The 21,900-nt window shown below is 40.6% G+C and overlaps 1 protein-coding gene across 4 annotated transcripts in view; it reads left to right on the plus strand.

Annotated features, from left to right (window-relative positions):
- Nucleotides 1–21,900, plus strand: part of LOC124161958 (AT-rich interactive domain-containing protein 2) — a 151,121-nt gene that overhangs the window by 62,377 nt on the left and 66,844 nt on the right. For all 4 annotated transcript variants that reach the window (XM_046538235.1, XM_046538236.1, XM_046538237.1 and 1 more), the window contains exon 4: nt 4,657–4,811. In XM_046538235.1, coding sequence (XP_046394191.1) covers nt 4,657–4,811 — 155 coding nt within the window. The remainder of the gene's footprint in view (nt 1–4,656; nt 4,812–21,900) is intronic.

The raw sequence follows: 21,900 nt of genomic DNA on the forward strand, positions 1-21,900 counted from the left end.
GTGTTTGTATCACCCAGAATATTGTTATGGAGGATCCCAATTTAGTCTGCTGCCGTTTGCCTCTGACGGGAATAAATGCAACTGGCTGTGAGTGACATGGCTGCACATTTACCAAGGTGCAGTCTTTGTTTTAAGGAGGGTGAGTCCTTTTTTGGTAGTATTATCTCCGTAGTGTTCGTTGTCCTTCCTATATTATCGAAATTAATATTGGTATTCAATATCAACGTTAGAAATATAGTAAATAATTTTGATTGTTTGCTTGTGTGAGTGAACAGGATCAAATTTTTGCCACTGTTTTAAGCTGAGTAGTCCTATATTGTGTGGGCAGATGTAACAGATACGGCGTAAGCCTATTTCCGCTGGGAAAGCAGTGCAAAGTCAAGGAAATTTCTCAGTTGCCTCGAGTTTCTCCTAATGATGGGGAAGATTTTCCTCGTGCTTCCCCGACCTATCACCGGCTGGCGCTCCTCGTTGGAATGTGGCCCGGTAGGTGTGAAGCACCCCTCCTACCCTCGCGAGTTAATCCCCCCCTTCAGCCTCTCCTCCCCTCCACTTTTCCTTCTGCTGGCCACTGAAGAGGTGGTAGTGTCGGTTCATTTGATTTGATTCATGAACATGATTCGATCATGGAAATAGACGAGTCTTAGGATTGAACCAAATCCAAGAATCCGTGACGCATGTGCAGTGGACAGGGACGCCGACTTGTAAAAAATATTGGGGGGCCCATATCGGAGGTCTTGCTCCGAGAAGAGGTTAAATTCAAAGTGTGTCGCAGCACCGAAACACTATCATGATTCACACAACTTGTTTTCAGCTAACCTGCCTTCTACCGTATTAATTATTCGTTTTAACTCATTACTGAATGTTTTTTAAAAGGTAACTATCGTCAAGCATGGGAAAAAAATTACTGATATATATTTTTGTGATTTAACAGAGCATAATATAACTTAATTATTTTCTTGAATTATTGAGGGGGCTCGGCCCCCCCAAACGAATCTTTGAGGGGGCTCGGGCCCCCTCAGGCCCCATGGAGTCGGCGCCACTGGCAGTGGAACCTAGTGATTGTAGTTGAACGTTCTAGGAAATTAATTTATTCTATTTCTATCTACCTAAGTCGAATTTTTACCGAACTACTTAAAAGAATTTCAAGGCAATTATGTTGATAGCTCTCGGCATCATTAGTTATGTTGATAGCTCGGCTGCATTACTTGATTCTCTCGCAACGCTACCTAATTCTGCCAACTCAACTGGATTTGGATTCATAATTCATGTCGTTCATTTTTTTTACGATTTCTAACGAAGAACATGATTCAGTTCATTAGGTTCATTTTAAATGAGTCGTTCATTTTGACGATTCGCTCATGAACGATGCAACTCCACCGGCCGCAGTGTGTCCCGGGGTAGGGGCAGAATCAGATCGAGACCTCCGATTGGAATCTCCCCAAAGGCTACGGACGACCTTACCTTTCCCTTTCGATCCTCCCTCTCGCTTCAGCCAGCCGAAGGGTTGGAAAACGGAGGACCCGAGAACTAGTATGGACTTGGTAACAGCAGTGCTTTCCTCCTTCCCGCGCAAAATCCCAATCTTGATGTTTTCCCCTCACCTCCACCAACCCTGAATTAGTCTGCTGGGCCATTTTGAGCGAAGAAGGGTGATTGAGGTGCGTAGAAACCTCAGTCTCTCGTCGAATTTCCTTGAGAAATGCCAGAAAGGAAAATCTCAGATCTGAAATGAAAATTTGCGCGGTTCGTTCACGCGCTAACAATTTGCGTTGAATTCAGCCTCTGTAAATTATCGTGCATTTTGCTCTTGTTGTGTATAGTTGCTACGTCAGAGAGTTTGATGAAACTTTTCAAATATTTGAGAAGTACCTGTGTGGAAAGACGATTATTCTTTAAATGCAGGAAACTTAACGGATGTGAAGATGCCGTCATTTTTCATATTCCATAAATTCATCAATTCCACTGATAATACAATTACCCTGTAATTACCACATTAAATCGAACTAAACTGAAATTTAGGCGAAATACAATATTTTCGTAAGCTTCCGTTCCTAGGTAAGCCTTTTATGAGTATTTTAGTTTTGAAATACTCAAATTTATTTTGTGTTGTTATGTTATCGCCCAAATATTTAACTGTGTTTTGAGGAACTTAGTTAATAATATTGGATTTGTGTTTCAAATGCTAGCGGTTTATAAATATGGACGATCGAGGGAAATAATGTATCGCACGCAAATGCAGTTTCTGAACTCTTTACGCATAATAAGTGTCACGTTGTGCATTTAATAATTTGAGTCTCGTAAGCGGTTAATGATAATGTTTAAAATTAGAAATTATATTCTTAGTAGGAGTTCCCCGCGACATATTATGTGAAGATGAAATCTCATTCCATGCAAGATGCTAACCCTCATGGAACCTCTGGGTTGGCAAGATCAAGGTCCTTGAGCTTGATAAGCAAAGATGGATGCTGATTGAGGGCGTAAGAACGTCATTTCTCTTTGTTTGATTCATCTCAAGCATGTTGTTATATTGTGCGTTTAGAAAAGTGAATAATTCTGCAAGTTACTGGTGGTTGCTCCGTGTTTATTGAAGTCGGGAATTTCCTCCTTAAAATATTATAATCCGCGATGGCAGACATGCTCAGCGTCTCCACGAGATATGAATTTTTCTAAAGATCTATGATATATGTAATCACGTATTGTGATGATAGTATCTATCAATCATGTGACTTAGGGAGAGAGCCACAAATATTTGTCACTAATTATCCGTGGATAGATGAATGTTAGCTGAGCAAAGTTCAGTTCTTGAATCTTAATTCGGAATTTAATTTTTAAATTTACGTGCACCGACTTGTTTAGGAATAAGGAATAAATTAGCCTCGTACATTGTTAGTCAAGCATTCGTGCCTTAGGTGTAGAGCGAATGGACTTTTAATGAATTGCTTTTATAATCGTTTTTATTTCATCAATTAATAATAAAGTGATTAACTGAACTGCATATTTTATTTCAACTTGAAACTGATTCGAATCATGTAACTATGTGCTTAGATTTTCTTAACGATACTTTAATTTTAGGTGTATATCATGCGAGAACTCGTAGTTTCAGGGGATTAAGGTATTGCATTAATTTAATTGAAGGACATAAAATCCTTGCCAGCTGGTGAAAAATTTCTGTGGTCTCAAAATCATGTCTGAAATGTGGATGCCCTTGGATTTCTGAGGCTCGGGTGGATTGCCCGGCGTGGCACTGGGGAAGGTGTGCAGCGCTTAAAATGAACTGGGTCCGAGCCGTCTGGTATTCGTTTTTTTGCCCTGATGTATAGTTCCTCTTGCAGAAAAGGGGAAGTAAATGTGGCTGATTTTAATCAACGGGCGATTGACAGACCTAGAGCATGACAGTATTGATTTTTTCCTCATCCTTCTCATAGTTTTCAAAATATACAAAAATAGTAGATTTTCATTTCTCATTGGATTAATGAATCCGCATTGTATTGAATCCAGAGAAATAAAGAGTGTGACTTCTAAACGCTCCTAAGTTCTCCAAATTAAGTTATTAAAATTTTGAATTTCGTGGCTTTTCTGCTTACGTCAAGTGGTTTTATGCCCTTGTGACACTTGATATTAGATCGTTCATGGGAACGAGCTGCTTTCAACGACTAAGGTATTATTTCTTCCAGCTGCTGGTAGTAGACAGCTAACTTGGTTTTCCTGATACACAATACTGTTTGTCTCATTCCGTTGCGAAAATTAAGACTGTGAATTACGTCAAGATTTCTATTAATTCTCAGCCCACATTTCTAGCGCAGTCGACTGCACACATGATATTTTTGCGGGACTGTTCTTTTGCCTGTTTTACTTTCTTGGTATAGTATGTGTTAGAAAAGAGGTTATGCGTGAAGTGCCTGTTGCTGCTCATGCCATAGTGTAATTTACTGGTATATTAGACGTCTGTGCGAGAACTTTAAGAATCCCGAATATTTTGACCCTGCACCCCACGGTCCATGGAATCCGATGTGTACCTTTCAGAGTGCTTTGTGCGTCATGTAAATTCGACAAATTGTGGGGAAACTTTGACTCGCGATTGGGTCTACGCTTGTATCGTCTTGGCATCGTTTTAGTCTTGCCGAAGCCTCATGTTGTGCAGTTTTGGATAAAACCTGAGTTGCACTTCATAACCATTACACCCAACCACCTCTTTGAGTTTTTTTCCCAAACATTTGTTCATAAATATTTCACTGTCTTGTTGTGTTGTGTTTCACATACTTACTGGAATTTTCTTGATTTTTTTCTGCTCTTTGATGAGCAAAAAACCGTCGTTCTTGTTTTTTAGCCGAACTTGCCAACGGTTACTAATTTATTCATAGTATCTATGCATGGGTAGAAGAATGGCAAATGATAAACTTGCAATGAGTCGACCCATCGAGTGGCTGCATTATTTAATTGATCAAGACACCGTTGCTGTCCGTGTTAGTCTGAGGAAATAATGGCATTTTAAATCACTCTGTTTTGCAGTCTATTGCTTCTTCTTCTTCTCGTGATTTGTGTACCATAGTGCGACGTGTTTGTGTATACTGTGCTATCTATCGTGTGTTGCTATTGTGTCGTCGTGCCAGTAATAGTGTTGTGTTAACCATTTTTTTTCTCCTCCTGTTGCAGGTTCCTCGATCGCTATGAAAAGGTTCACTTTCTGGGCGAGGACATGGATCGGGACGATGACGACGGGGACGAAGACAGTCGCCTCCGTCGTCGCTCGGTCCGCGCCCTCCACTGCGTCCCCCTCGCCTATAATCACCACCAGCACAACGTCACCGGTGAGTGAGTCACTATACAGTGACGAGCGCTTCCCCTTATTCCCCCTTCTACTTGCTCTTACGCCTGTTTACGGTGCACACGCCGAGTGCCGATCGTGGATAATAATATTTGTTCTCTCTGCTCATATTTTTGAGTTTACTGTGACAAACGATACAATTAAAATTTTTTTTATAACTCTACATTCTACGCCACTAGCCGCCTCAATAGAAGTGTGGCCGAGGGCACAGTAAAGTCTTTATTTGTTCGTGATAAGGTTATACGAGTACTAGATATTGATAATAGAATAAGGAGAAACATCTCCTGTCATGTTCAAAATTCTTGTTATCAAAATTGTTGAAGAACTCGACTATGTACAATGTTATTTTACTAAGGTAACTCTTTTTGCAAGGTCCAATCGGTCCTAAAATTAAAATATATTTCCGCGAATTAAAAAAATATATTTCCAACAGTTGGTTACATCATCCAACAACTACTCCGGACCATCGAAGTCCCGACTTAGACATTTGTCTTGCGTGGTAACAATATGCCAGTACCTCTGTCATGGAAGGTTCTGTGCTATTAGCTATTTCCCTATGCTGCGTTGCTGCTGGCTGTCCGTGCCAAAATCCTGTAATGCCCTCTTAACCAGCGGTTCATGCCTCAAAGTTCTTCTAAAAGTATATTCCGCCCACCGATCCGCCTCTATGAAGCTTGGCAGGGGGGAGGGGTGATAATTTCTCCCCATCATGCACTCACAGCTACGTGTAAGTGCTATTGCGATTATGTGGTCGAGGTCAAGTCTCGCAAAACATTCACCATTCATCAACCTATTACAATACATAATTACGTACATTACACATCTTTAAACAGCCAAAATTGATCAGTAAGGGTGAAGCGTTCATTTGTCGAGAAAAGCTCTAATGAAGTTTCTACATGTTATGAATGATTAGTGTCCCTGTCCAATTGTCTCCGTTAGTGTTCAATCCTGTGCGCTGAAATTTTCTAAAATGCAAATGATTCTCGCTCATATTCTAGTGTACTCAAGCGCGTGGCGCTGGGAGGTTTGCTGTAATTGGATCGCATTCTTCGCACCTTAAATAACTTATTCGCTAATCGATGACCCGACACAGGTTGTATGGTCCAAGAGCATGAATGATCTTTCTTTCGAAGCCTTTTGTCAGGATGATGCGAGACAAGTGGAAACGCAATTTGAGATGAATTAATTGCTTCCGTCGTGGTCCGAATCGTCATTTATCTTGTCAGAGCATGTCACAAGTCCAATCATTGCGCCTACAGTATAGATGCTCCACGTCCTATTCATTGTCTCCTCACGGTCGTGATGAGAAAGCTCATTTCAGTGAGTGTCATTGCGCAAATGGACGGATACTGCTGCAGACGGAGTTGTAACGGAAGTTGGCACCCCGTTTCACGGTTGCGTTTGCGAGAACCGATCCCGAAATGTTGTCTCGTCGCTCGCGTCTGTTTTGGAAACGTGATTAGAAAGATAAAATTCCTAGGCTAGGCATACGTCGTTTTAAACCGTTTTCGTGATGTTAGCTGTGAAGTTGAATTCTGTTAATTAATGAAATTAATGAGTATTACGAAGAACTTGAGACAGGTATTTTTTCGTACCTTATTTCAAATATACTTTGGCCAAGCCCGTGGTATTGCCTCAAAACATAGGAGATAAAAATAAAATTGTAGCCTTGGATTATCGAGTGGAAGAAAGCAGCGGGTTCCCATTAATCTCCGACTTACGACTAGGTATCTGAAGTATGTTACCAATAAATTTTGTAATATACACTCGTTTTATTATAAAAAATAAGCCCAACAAAAACATAGTCACCAAAGATACATTTTAAGAAGGTAAATGGTTTATATGGCAAAAATAGTCCTCCCGAAACATAGCGTATGTATGTCTGTGTTTGTTTCACTTCTGCTTCGAATGTCCAATTACCGTGAAATGCCTTGGGTTGCCAGACACCAGATGACCTTGTCCCTAGGGCCCCATTTCAACGCTGCCCTGTCGTTGGATAGGAATCTGTGGTAGTCACGGGTTATAAGGTGGTTGATTGAAGAGCGAGATAAGGTCCCGATATAGCTAATTGGCTGGGAACGAAAACGACGAAACTTGAGAAATTTCCTGTACTCTCCGGAAAGTCCTTACCTTCGGTCAGCGGTGGGAATTTGGAATTCGGAGGAAAATTAATAAACTCCTGCTGAGGTTATTACTGTGTACAGTGATTATAAATATAATTGCATATGTTGTTGTAATTGTGCAAGAATGGAGAGAAGAGCTATCAATAAGGTTTTAAGCCGCATTTTTTACTCAATAATTCTTGTAAACACATACCTGGAGGCTTCTTTTGAGTGGTATTTACTCTGATAATGTTCATTGCGAGTTGAATTGCGTAGCTTATTATCATATTGCGACACCGTTCATTTTCTTCGATAGCGAACACTTAACTATGGCTGTTTGAAAGAATACCGTTGCCGACGTATTGAGTAATTCTGGGATATGAGTGGTTCTTACTTTTTCTGTAATTTCGGCGTTTTTTATCTGAAAGAATAGAGAATCATTCCTCGATTAACGGGAATCATGTTGTGCGGTGCCCCGAGTTGCATCAGCGGAAGGAGGGCACGGGCGTGGGAGCTTGCCAGGAGCCTTTTGCTCCTCTTGGCTTTCGACTGCCACTTCCGGTGTGTCGATGTTCTTCTTCCCGTGGGACATTCTTCTCCGCGTGACCGCGAGCGAGTCCATTCGCGTCCCTTTCCTACGAAAAACCGTTCACAACAGCTTAACTTGGCGTAACTTACCTCGTCAGTAATAGCAATGTGTATGGACAATCATGCTTTGTTAATTCCGCCAAATTTTGGAATGATTTTCCTGTTAATTTTTTCGAAGTCAATAGTTCGTTATTCCTTAAAAGTAGTTATTTTAACCACCTCTGTTATAACACTGTATTCTCTTTGTACTTAATTTTCTTTGTAAAACTTTATTTGTTTTCAATTTATTTAATTTTTTGTTTGGTCCATGCTAAAAACTTGGTATTTGCAATCGTTGTTGTTGCTCCTACTGCATATTGTCTTAAAAATTTCCCTTGCTCAGGGTATTCATTAAATGCATACTTTTATGTTTACAGGTCTAACTCTGGTTATTTTCAAGAGAAATTTGAGCTCTTCTCAATAAATTGCTACCTTAATTCAAGTAATGTCATTTTAAATTAGTTGTGAATAAGAAGTCACTCTTTATGGGTTATAAAATCATAAGTTACGCCAAGTGTAGTCTAGATAAGTTGAGGCGAACAACCCTGCTAGAAAATTCCGTAGATATTCCTTATCAGTGTCCGTATAATTCGACAGAATTTCTTCGAACGTTTTGTACAAATTTCGTACCATAATGTTTTAGTTGTAAGATTATGAAATATTAAATTCTCAAATCTTAAAAAAATGTTTTTGAAAACTTTTAAGAGCTATTTAAAGGTTTATAGACGATGTAAATGAAAAAACCGAGGTGGGTGGTATTCGAACGCTTGTACTATGGATTCAGAACAATCTGCTCTAACTACTACGCTACCATTTCACTTGGCACTAAAGGGGTAACTATTCTATAGACAGCCACTGTTGGAGTTATCTTAGCATCTCCTCACCGAAATTCCGAGTCGCCGTCTTTGATCTTACTTATTTTGGTTACGATTATAATAAGTACATCATGGCCTCATTTTAGCGGAAGAATTATCTTCATTTCCATTTGCCCTCTCAGCAGTCGCATTTGACGAGGAAAATATTAGGAAAGCCGTGAATTACTGTGAAGAGCCTCCTATTCGCTCAAGAAATTAGTAAGGAAAATTTGAGATAAGTTTTAATGCAAGAATTGAAGCTTGATAAATATCATGCGAAATAGCAATTATAACCTGATATTCTTAAATCACCAGTGGATGACAATATTTCATATGAAAGCCTCTTGGTCATTACGAATTGAGGGAATTCCGCTGATATTGGTTAGAAGTATTTCATAGTCTAATTGTTCAATAAGAGTCGCATTAATATTCGCAATGTGGTAACAAAGTGTCGATTGGTCATTGAGTCAAGTAATATTAGTTTATGAAGTGTAGTGTGGAATTTTATTTTTTCTCTAGACGTTGTCAAGATCATATCCAGAACACCTGCTTATCATTGGAAAACGTGCTAAGGTTTCCTAGATATCCTTGGAGTATAAAAAATATTTTGTTACGCTTGTTTGGAATTCTTCTTCGGGGGTTCTCCCCCAGTAAAACCTATGTTGCATGTGTGCATAAATTTACTTCTATAATGTGTGTGGAATGAAACTAGTCGTCGTATGGCCGTTCGTCTTAAGAATATTTTTATGCTTTATCGAATTTCTGGGAAACATCCTGGAAAATATTGAAATGAACTCAAAAGGATTAAATGCCTTTAACCAATGTGTCATATATTTCTACTAGGTTTGCCTTTCATTGTTTCAGTTCTAAGAAGTAATTATAGGGATATTTTTAAACACAGTTCTGGCGAAAGTTATGATCGATTGCGTTGTCATTTGAAAATCAGTCATCATCGTACGAAGTGTGCGTTTGTTGAGTTTAGTGTCATCTGTTTTCACCTGCTGTGCAACGAAATTTGATTTTTATATTGGGCCTGGACGGCGATATCGCAGGACCCGAAATTCTCCCTTCGTCCCGAGTTCGTTGATCGTAGCTACATCGCTTTCCGCTGTCTAGTCGAGAACGGTGACCTTGCGACCTCACTGATAGTAGTGCTTCTCGGCGTTTTACTCTACTACGTTCTGGAGTAACGTTGCTGCGGAGCTCGAAAATGTTGTAATGAATACTTATCGCATATTCCTTTTTTATACTTCTGTTTTGAATGCCGAGGTTTTAATTTATTAAGTTGCTGTTTGATAGGAGGCTCATCTTCGTATAGGGAATAATTTATGATGGATAAAAAAAGCGAATACCTCTTTGTATATTACATTTCCAGCTCCAGTAATTCTTAGAAAATCAATTATTCGTTTCATTTGTTGTCGCCAATTAAATTCCATGTCCATCTACGATGCACTGATGACGAAGAAGCGTTGAGAATTTCATGAATTTCATCTCACTGTTGAGAATCATCGTGGAGTGTTACTTAATAGCTCTTATCTGTCACACGTTCTTCTAATTCAATCGGAGACCCATACCTTATTTCGAGTTTGATAAATCTTATCTGAAGTTTTTTTGATTTGCACTGTCATTAAGCCTCGTCTTCAATTGAAAGAATTCAATATTACATCGATGTACGGATTTTCAAAGGCAGTAAAAATAAGTGAAAGAGTTAATCAAATATGTATTTTGTATGCTGAAATTCATATTTGGATACGTATACATTTGTTGAATAACCATTGGAGGAATTTACGTGTTCTTCACCATGCTCAAAATTAGAGACACTTCAAACGTTGTCGTTACGTTACGCAGACTTAAGTTCTCTATTCTGCGTATTGATATTTGATGTAGATTTACTTTTGTTGATTATTGAATGCATTGCATGTGAAAGACATTACTTATCGTAATGAATAAAATATTCTTCTATAAGAAACTAGTATTTCTCTGAGTTAAGGAGGTGAATTCTGCGGTTTAATTTCATTTGAAGACTATAACAAGACTGTATTCCCTGCGAAGTGATTTCGCGATCAATTGTGATTTCTTTGATTCCTCCCGTGTATATTTTGTACGTCTTTAAAACGCGTTGCTGATACCGTATTCGATCGGGGTCAGAAGGAGCCGCAGATCACCCTCATAAGCCTCCGCGAGGTATTTACCCCTGAAAATGTGGGAACGGCGGCTGAGGTCGTAGGGTTGAGTGGCCCGGATCATTCCCCCACGCACCTCTGCCCCCTCTCCTGCTTCAGCGCGCGGGGCGGGGGTCTCCCCCAGCCTCCCTTCATTTGGCCGCGACCCCCCAGAGTCGTGACTCCCGCGCCTCCCACCGCACCCGCTTGCACCACCACCACCCGGAGAGTAGTCGTCGGAAGATGTGCCCGCGCCGCCTGCTGCCCAACAGCTCCACAGCGACACACTCGGCGTGTTGAGAGCCAGAGATAGGCCCCAGGTTTCGCCCCCACTCCTTCAATGTTCTGCTCTCTCTCTCAGAGAGAGACTTCCGCAATCAATACCAGAGACCGCTTTGGAGTCGTGGAAAATTCCTGCGGAGAGAGGCTCCCTACCACAGTTGGCCACGCCACGCTTTGTGTCCCTACTCCTCGCCCTGTTCATCCGTCCGACCCCCGCTCCCGGATTTCTTTTTTCACAAATAATATTTCATATCCTGTCCTTCCCCGTCAGAACCTCGCCGAAAAATGTCCTTCCCACCTCTCCTCCTCGCCACCGTCTCCCCTATCGTGCCCCTCCCCTCCCTTATCTCCTCCCCGCCGCTGGGGCGGACGGAGGGGAAGGGCCCCCAAGGTTATCGATTCGCCAGACTCGCCTGTATCTCAGCCTCGCCCCGACGGCTCGGCTTTTTCCGCCTCTGCTCGGGCGGGCGGCCGCTCTACACAGGGCGCTCCTGCATTTGGCTCGTCTTCCTTTTTCTGTCGTCCCCCCTTGCTCTTCTTCACTCCCACAATGCCATGCCACTTTGCTGGGGAAGAGGTGGTTGGAAAGGTGTCATGGAGTGGGCATCAAGTGATGGAGGGGCACGAGCCGGGAACCGTGTCGATTGGGGGTGGCGGGAGAGAGAGGTCGCGGGGGCCTTCGGCTGCGGTTGATGTGAGGGATCCATAGGTTCGCGCCCGATAGTGGCGGGGAAATGCGTAAACAGCGGCGGCAGCGGATGGATTTCAGGTGGGAAATGATATTGGCGGATGCGCCGCCGCTGTGTTGCCTCCCTAATCCGCAGCCGGGCGCCCTAGCTGAGGGGAAGGGGTAGTCTTGCTCCTGCACAGCCTCCGAGGGAAGGGGTGGGAGTCCCACGCGTATTGAATACCGACTCAACTTCTGGAATGACGAGAACCTGCTTATTCGTCTTGCTTTTGATCCCTCGCGCAAGAATTTGTAATGGTTGCCCGTTGGATGGGCATATAAGATCTTGAAATTGACCATTCGGGGTCGAGATGGCTTAAGGGCGTGTGTATGGATTCAAGCAAGCAAGCGGTAGTTTTTCGCGAAGGTAATTTCTTTTGTCTCATTAGCGGTGGCTGATCTCCGCACAAATGAAGATGAGAAATGCTGAATACAACCAAGTAGTGGAAGCTACACCAGAAAGCGGCAATGCTCTGTGGAAAACTTCCGCTTAATTTCGCTGATCCTTCATCACGATATATTCATCTCTACTTTTTAAGCATGAGGGCGTAATCCAATTAGCAAAGTGGTCGATACTCGTTAATGGTTTCATTTAAATCCATACTTTGCCTTGTATATTTTAGGGCTTTTCTTAAAATGACGTGAAAATGAAATAGAGACGCCTAAAAAATATCAATGGAAAACTTGTGTAAATTATTGTTCAACTTCGTAAGTTAGTGTGGTAAGGTCACATTAATTAAAGATTGGTACTTAACGCTTCATTTTCTTCCGAAAACATCAAATATTGTGCTAATTTGTGCTTACGGTGATAAGTGATGTTAGATGCATCAATTGCAGTAATTTTTCCCTTGCTTAATTTCTTTTATCTACACCTCTAAACGTTTGCTTGCATGTGGAATTGTCGGGGTGTTCAGCTCTATCATAAGTCATTAATTCTTGTCTAATGCCATGAGTGCCTGGTATTATTTTTCAGCCTACGTTATATGGACGGAAGCTAGCAGATAGAGGAAGCCCTGCTCTGCTGCCTTTGGTGTGAATAATTACATAAATGTTTGATCCCAGGTCGCCCTCCATAATCAAACTCATACATGAATGATGAATACGAGTCTAGTCAGGCGATCAATACCATACATTGCACTGTCGTTCAGTTGAAAATTGGAAGTCAACTTAATGGTACTGAATCTATAATCGCAGTTTCACAAAGTATTTGAATGTGTGTAAGTATAATGTCATATTGCCATTTCCTCTACCAAATGCGTACTACGGAACGGTAATGCATGTATCACGTGGCCAATTATTTTGTAAGAATCGATGTACTCGTGGTATTTAAAGAAATATGAAAGTCATGTAAATTTTCATTGATATTTTCTGTTTTTTACTTTTTGTATTCTATAGTTTAATGCTCTATTTCTGCCTTAGCGCTTAAAAAATGCGCGTTTTTTAGTTCTTGCTCATTTCATTGGAGGTTGGCCTAACACTTTTGGGTCTGATTTGGGAATTAGTGGAGCGACCCATGACTTCTCAACGAGGGTGAAGTATGGCTGGTCTATTGTGAACATTGCCGCGCTTCGCAAATGTCATCTACGTCCATAAATATTAACACCACCACCCAGCTCACAAGATATTTAACAAGAATTATAACAAGCCATTCGGGAAAAATTAATTTGTTTGTATTAATGCTTAATGTGGAGATATTAATGCTGTGCTAGGGGTATAAGTGTGAATTGTCGGCACTAGCTAAGCATCCTAAATAACGTCAGAATCTGCTAAAACTTTACTCCAGAAGCAAATGAATCATCGTTTGTTCTTTTTTCTTATGTCAAAAAAATTAAGATTTGGGAGCGATCTATTAAATGATTGCTTATAATTTTGCTAAATATGTTGTAAATTCGTTCCGTGCGTGTTATAATTGTTTGATATCAGTCCTTGTACAGTGTAATTCCAGAAAGGCCCTCGGGCTTAATCGCTGAGTGAGTGATTTCTTACCATTGCAATTGTAAATTCTTCTTTGATGACTTAATTTCTCACTGCAAAATATTAAATTATGCTAAAATGGACAAGTTTTTTTGTGGTGAAACAATCATTTAATTTTGTGTTAAGAGTTCGTATGGCTGCGTGATATTTCATATCGTTCCTGGAAATATTGAACCGCGCTCATTTATGAATTGCATCAGTCGAACCTTTGTTTGCAATCTAGGTTGCCCACCGGGATGGAAGCCACGCGAAACGGGAACACTTGAATTGGACCGATTAGATTGAACGCTCACTAACACTGTGCCGTCTGTATCGTCTCCACCCGTTGCCGTCAGTCGATTGGTGCGGTGCGTTCGTTTCGGCCTTCCCATCATCCATCGGAGCGAACTCTTCGGGCTCGGGATGGTTCGGGGGATGGACTGGACGCGCTCTTCAAGTGTTGCCGGAGGAGAAGATAGCGTTGTTGATGGAGGGGAGCGTGGAGGAGGGGAGGGAAGGCCTCCAAGAAGATGGGCGGCCGATACCTCCCGAGGTTTGCCCATCTTGCCCTGTCCGTCGTAAATATTTTCCCCGCGGCTCAATAATTCTCTCTCCACCCCCTCTTTCCCTCCTCCCCCTCGAACAGCTCTGCGTATGACGTCGGTATCGCTAGTGATCCCGAATCCATGGCGTTGGATCTCCGGGATGTTTGTTGTGGTGGATTCCTCTGCCCAGGGCTCGAATGTTATTGTCGATGACTATCCAGTCAGCATATGCATTTGTTGTCTCCCACCATGTATTTAAATGTATTTACTAGTCGCCACTTGCGTCGCTGACCGGCAGAGTGATCCGAATTACACGGATAAATATTCTCTAATTTCGGCTGATAGCTGAAATTTACATTCGCGATGGTGTAATATATCAAATTCATAACTTTTCAGTGTCAGATTGCCGCGCTGCGAACATTTTTAGAAACCGATTATAATGCGCCCTAAGTGTCAATATAAATGAAGCTTTGAATAGACGGATCGGTGGCTCCTATATGCTTTCCCTTTGATCCAAGGCTTCGACTCCAATTTCTTCGGTGGCAATAATTTATATTCACTTTAGCGTCCGCGTATTGTCCAAAGAAGCTATAACAGTTGGAGTTACGATAGTCAATTAGAGAAATATTTATCATTATGCCGGACAGTGCGAATACTTACGGTATATTTATACTGCCTTGGTAAATGTCATGGTGGTATTCCCCGCGTGTTTTTACGGGGTCGAGGGAAGAAAGAGAAGGAAAAGAATTGGTGATGTATATAAATAATACGTTTGTTGTCGAATAGAAGTACAAACGCCGTTGAAGTGTTATAGATTTTCGCTCAGTTTCTCTATGTAGTCATTATTCACTGTCTATGATGACGAATTTTCTATGAGGCTTTTGGGTGCCTGAAGGTATGAATTTTCTTGTCAATTATTGTCTCTTTTGTCAATTTAATCTGATTCAAAGGTTTGTAACGGATTAAAATTATGCGTACAATGTCACCCTCCACCACCTTGATCAAAAATGTTGAGATTTAACCTGTTTACCCTCTCAGCTCATACGTTTGTTGAATTAGGGAGAGGGTATTTTAAAGGCATCTCTAAGATGACACGCGACTGCTACTGGATGCCGCGCGGTTGAGGTTGTTGGAACTGCAATCGCTTGTCTCCGAGAAGCCTCCATTTATATCTACGTGCATAAGATAAGTTGTCCTTATTCCATGGGAAGAGAGGTAAATATTTTTTTCTGCTCACTAACCTTGCGGCGGTGGAATCTGCAATATAATTTTATTGTACATTTTTTATCTTTATTATAACATGATTGGGTATAATTCTGGTACGTGACGTCAGCAAAAGTGTTCTGAAGGTATTACTTCGATAGGTTCGATTGGTGAGCCTCGCTGATGTCGATTGGTAGGCTTCATAATAATGTTATGTATTGTATAGTTTACTTAGATGGAAATATGCCAATTTTAATTGAGTTGAGCAGTAATTTATGTCAATTTTCATGAGACACCGTGTTATCATGGCATTGAATATGCAACCAAGTAAGTCAGTTACTTGTAATTCTTTCACTTTTACCCTAGGCTATCACAAATTAAACGCATGTGCGATTAAAGAAATAAAAAGGAAGATAATCGCCACCTCCTCTTACCTTTGACTCGCAGCGGTTAAAAGAGCGGCTGAGACCGCGGCTGGTATTTTATTCTTTCCTTCCTGCGCACCTTCCGTGTCCATGCCATTTGACTTCCTCCTCAGACTGAAGCGCCGATTCGTGTCGAACAAACTCGAAACACAATGAGGATGATCTCGAATCCCTCCCACATGTATGGCCATCCCGCTCTCTTCTCTTTTTGAAATCTCTCTACCCCCCACTCTTAAGCCGTCGGCCCTCTCTTCCTCCGAGCCTGCCGATCTCACCTCCAGTCTTTTCCTTGTAGCCTTCGACATGTGGGGAGCGGAACATGCCTCTCCCCCGCCTTTATTTAAACGGCCCACGCGAAGCGCGGGAAATACCCTTCCAATGGTATTCTTATGCCAGACCTCAGCAAAGTTTTAATTTTACTTCTTGTTTCATTTCATGAGTCAATTTAATTCCATTTCATATATTTGATCACTAAAGTCAAAAATGTTTGGCATTATACGCCACAAAACAATAAAAAGTGTCGTTGCTCCCCTGTAGTATTTTTATGTCCAAGATATAGAAACGTCTATGCAATTATATATTTATTCGCAAGGCTTATGTTATGGACCACTTCTCTTTCATTTAAAATATGCATGTATTATAGTAACCTGAAATATTATTATTTAAAAACATTCCAATCGACATTTTTTGAAAAAACGTTCAAATATAAGGTATAATATGGTTTAAAACGCATTATGGGCCATTAATAGCGATTGCTTGATAACTGTGGTAGTTAATTACGTAGAAATTGACAATACTGACCTCATAATATTAGCCCAAATAAAAAAACGTGAGAAAATTTTCATAGTATCCCTATAATACGAAAAAACAGGCCTACTAATTTCAAGCAGATGGCAATGGAAATTCGGGTGCTCTGGCCTGCACATCTCGGAGGCTGCGCTATCCATCTCTCCACTTAGGACGGACCCCGAAGCAGGAAAAGATGACGGGAGAGGTCTCGAAAGGGGTTGATGGGGGAGTTTTGCAGCTTAAGAGACTGCGGATTCTCACATTCAGCCTTTCGCTCTCATACCGTATATCTCTCTCGCTCTAATTTTCATTATTGATCACCCCCGACTGTGCCTTCTAGTCTTCCCCCCTTTGCCTCTCCGTTTATGCTCCCGTCATACCTTACCGCCTCTCTCACTCTCTCATTTCTCCTTACTCCTGGTAATGCGCCCTGCACACATGATCTTCCGCGCCATAAGGCTTAAACATCCTTTTTTTTAAATCATTGTCGTTTGTGACTGAAAGTGAAAAATCTAGACACTCTCATTTTTCTGTTTTTCGATCCTTCGCCTACTTGGCTAGGAAATATTCGTCGTCGTGCTCTTTTGCTGCTCACAATCGGCGCATGACCTCAAGGACTTATGCGGAGAGGCTCACAGCTTCTCCTCGATTTCTCAGCCTCGCGCCGTCTCATATGGTTCCCTGTCATTAGAATTGTAATGAGCAATTCTTTCCGTTTAGGATCTGGTGTCTCTAAACAACTCAATAAACCAAGGGGTCATTTGTGTATCATAAAGTTGGAGCGTCAAGATCCGGATCTCGTGATGCTTGTATCAATTCTTTGATAACAATTAAAGGAGCGATTGCGTAACTTTACGTTCGAACTCGTTAACTGTCATCTTCAGTCATTTGTGGATATGTTTTGGTTGAGTTTTGGGACTGGCTGTACATTTTTATAACCTTTCATCATTTTGGATGTGCTCTTTTGGAATAAAATGAATTATGGATACAGTTTAATTTATATAACGGCTTGTTATGCTCTTGGCGATCTGAGTGGTGAAATTACATCGGCAATATGAAGCTGGGCGATATTGTGCATCATGATCATGATCATCGATGTGCAAGTTTGAATTTACCTCGTTATTTAATATCGATGGAATTGAAAAATTGTTCTTTTCTGGTGCTTTATTTAAACATTGACGCACTATATGCAGCATTTTGGGTTAAAGTTCTTGTCTAACCTCGGAAGGCCAAGGAAAATGATTTATTCCAGGTACTCAATTAGAGTTAATTTGTGCTCAATGACCTCGTAAATCAAGTTTAACGAATGTTTCATTTACTTAAATGGATGAATGTCTCTGATGCGATTTTCCGCTATTATAATTTTTTAACTGAATTTCGGTAGTTGAAGATGACAGGAGTATCTGATATGACTACCCTAATTGCTTAATTGGAAGGTTGAAATTGATAATGGGTGAAAGTTTAGTGGCGACTTAGCTCCTCTTTGAAGAGATAGCTAGGATAAGTATATCAATGTAGAGAGCAGGCGGTTCCAGGACTGGCGTTCTAGCATCTCTTAGGAGATTATTATGGAAAATTTATTTTAAAAGCTCATTCCCCGAAATTTTAAATGGTCTGGGATATCTGAGTATATGTTAAAACTATACATGCCATGAATAATCGGCTATCCTCAACAACTCAAAAACAATACTTTATACGCTGAGACTAATGCTTTGAAAAATATTAACTTAATGGCCCAACCGTTACTGAACTCAATTTTGTTATTAGTTTCTCTTTCGAGAACTGCATTCACTCCCATTCTTACCGCGGTTTCGTAATAAGTGAACTAGAGTTTTAACTTTAAAAAACCCCTGTTAGAGGGAATAAAGGGTGATATTGCTTATTCATTGAGCGTAGATACCTTAACATTGTTTTCTATTAATTTTTTACTTGTACCTCTTTTTATTCGTTTTTGATAAAGTGTTGGTTTATTTTTACGATTTTATATCCTGCTGAAATGTGTGGAAAAGTTTCAGTTCCATGGTCAGCGCTGTGAATTTTTAAGCTTGCTTATCGTGTTCCTTATCCCGAGTCACGAAGCCACCAGTGCATGTGGTTTGCCTCCTTGTACCCCACCATCTCGCCCACCTATTTGCGCGTCCCTTCCCCTCCTCCCACCAAGCTGCGGACTATCATGCCGCCTTGATTGACATGTGTTCTTTTCCTGTCCTTGCCATATGGGTGCCGCTCGCTCGATACACCCAACTCTTCCCCACCTTTCCCTCACTCCTACTCGTTCCATACGCCGAGGACGCGCCAACTCGCTATGAATTTCGGAAAGCCTTTTTTGCAGGTTTGCGTTGTTGCTCGCTCAGCTTGCGTACAGGGCTGCGTTCAGGTTTGGTGGTGGGGATTGAGGATTTCGACGAGGAATGAATTACATCACGTTTCTCACTTGAATTGCTGGTGAAAAGTACCACCCTTTGAGATTCTGCGGAGTGAATACTAAAAGTTGGTTTTACAATTATTAAAATAGTGGTTTACTTTATGCGGTAGAGGTAGGTAAAAGCAGTTTCGCTTTTGTAAAAGTTTTGAGCTCATGATTGCCACGATGCCACGATTAATTTCAGTTTCTGAAATGGAAGCAATATAAATTTGGATTTAAAAAAACAATAATTAGTGGAAAACGAAGCGAATAGTTACATATGAAATAATTAAGTACAGCACTCATTTCTCTTACGAGTGATATAAAATTTCACTCAATGTTTCAAGTGGAAGTAATTTAAAGTAGCAAAAAAAATCTTTTCGGAATTTAATACTAATGGAAGTCAACATTTTTCACTTTATGGGGTGAGAACTACCCTAAAAATGGTGTCTTCCTTTGTTCCATCTTAGTGCGTCAGTACATGACGCAAAGGATTCGTGGCTCTATCTTCAGTAGTTACGGCTGTGTGTTGATGAGTGAGTGACTCAGTCAAGGCACGTTCCTTCAAATGAGAGATGATGTTGAAATGTAATAGCTGAGCAAATGCATCCTCACACTAACGGCTGCTAATCAAAGAACTCTTAAGGCTGTTTTTTCTTACGGATTTAATGGAAGTTATTTTTATTTGTTTATCAAAAATTTCAAAACTCATTATCTTCCTCTGTTCTTTTTGGCACTTTTTCTGAAAGCAACTGCTATGCTGTCATTCAACTATACATTTCTACGTAAAATAGCTTATTTATGTGCCAGATACCACTGTATAAATTACATAATAGAATCTTGCTCACTGCAGTGTATAAAAAATATTTTAACTCTATTCATTGGTAGTTACCCCTATTTATTTTATATTCAAAGAAGTTGGCTGTTTCGAATTTCTATGCACTTGTAGTCTGGGAATGAAGTTAGCGTCTGTTGGTGGTGATACAAGATTATAATTGCGTTTAGTAATTCTAATTCGTATCTTATTATATTCACATTAACGTAGTAAATAATTAGGTAACGATTACTTTTATACCTTTACTCGCCAAATAATAAGTACCGCTCTCCCAAGTGCAGCCTATGTTGTGTCGTAGCAATATTTTTTTTTACTAATTGATTCTGAAAATGCTCTTCTGATCTGATAACTTTCTCTTAAGGTTTTCCCGAACGCCTTTTTAGTGCATTCATTTCTCCCGTATTTTGTCCAGGACTTTCCATTCAGAGTGGCTCTATATGAAAGTTGTTCGGGGTATTTTGTAGCGATGTTTTGACTTAGTTTCTTCCAATGAGAGTGGGTGGGTCCAGTGCTTTCCAGCGTTGAAGCGTTGAGATAATGATGCACGTGTTAGTAATAAGTTATTATTGTTTTCTTTAGTTTATTTTATATCAGTCGATCGGAATGCCCATACAGCTGTCAAACGAAACTCATCCGTTGTTCTCAGTGAGAGGATCACGGAAGTTATTCGCGCTAGATGTTCTTCCATGGCTTACAAGCATCTGGTTATTGATATAAGTGTTTTGCAGCAATTTGTAATTGAAATTCTTTGGCAGTTTAAAATTGAATATTTAAATGGGCATGTGTAGCCATGTGGCATTTTTTAAAAGTTGAAAATTAATATAACGCTCTGTTTATAATTTTACTATCATTGGCTCTAATGAGTGTAGCAATTATCAAAGTTATAGCTAAAACGTGTAGCTTAGTTTTTGGTATGCAAGAGGCATATATGTAGTGATAATGGAAGATATTTTCAAAGATATTCGATGTAGTTACTCGAATCAAAATATCAATTCCTGTCAATTTTTAGAGTCATTCGTAATTAGTGTCTTGCCGTTGAAGATTTAACAGCTTTGCAAATTAATTATCTTGTGAGTAGCCGACGTGTTTGTTTCATCGAAGTGGAAGAGAATATCGTGAGTTGGAATTTGTTGCTTAAATAGGAGAAAAGGTTTTCGGAGCTGACTTAAAGTATGCTGTATTGTTTTCTTTGGTGACGTTCATGATAAATGTTTGTAATCTATTGCTATCAGCGTTGTTTTTATATCGTCATGATGTTGTGGTTCTAGTACTTGTGCACAACCTCAGCAAACATCGTAAGTCTAACGGGAGACGTTAGTGTACGGTAAGTGGAGAGGTAACGCGTTGGCGCACAGCATTGTGGGGTGGCATAACTCGTATTTACGGAGACGAGGTCGAATCCGTGTAGCATTCTCGATGAGAGTGCGACGTCCTCGACGTGGATTGCCTCCGCGCGGCCGTGCCAAATTCCTCTCGAGGCTTCAGACCGCTTCGAGAAACATATCTCCATTGCCTACTGTCTCTATCATTTGGATGAAGTTAGTTATGCGTACCCATCATTCTCCGCGATCCTTTCTTTCTCTGGTTTCTAAACGCGCGGGCCCAGGTTTTTTTAAATTTCTTATCGACTCCAAAAACATTATGCAATGAAATTGCTGCTGTTATAGTATGTGTTCGCTCTCATTGCTTTGGTTGCGATCAGTTTCACTCGTGAACCTTCAGTATTAGGTGCGGGATCGTTATACGGTTGCTCTCATGGCAATTGGTGTCCCCCTGCCAAAAGCCCTCAAGTTGGCTCGATGAAGTGGGGCTTGCTTTTTTCAAAGTGATTCACATTTCATCCAACGCTCCTCATCAGTTCTTGTCATTCAGAGATGGATGATCAGATCAGGACGCACTCGGAGTGTGCATAAAATTATATTCGCATTAAATGCATATTTCATTTTTTCGTTTTCACCACATCACCGCGTGTAATTACTTCCCCCACTGATCTATGTAAGTTTAGGATTAGCTAAATGAAGTTAGGGATTAACAGTGTTGTGAATCAGGGAGTGTTGTACCAAATTGTTTTAATTTTTTCATGATTCATTTTTTCCATTTCAATGTTTCAGTGTTCGCTTGTTGGTTATTTTTTTTCTGAGTCTGCAATGAGTGCATGGATTTC

Source organism: Ischnura elegans, chromosome 7, assembly GCF_921293095.1.
Source record: "Ischnura elegans chromosome 7, ioIscEleg1.1, whole genome shotgun sequence".
NCBI classification, from domain to species: domain Eukaryota; kingdom Metazoa; phylum Arthropoda; class Insecta; order Odonata; family Coenagrionidae; genus Ischnura; species Ischnura elegans.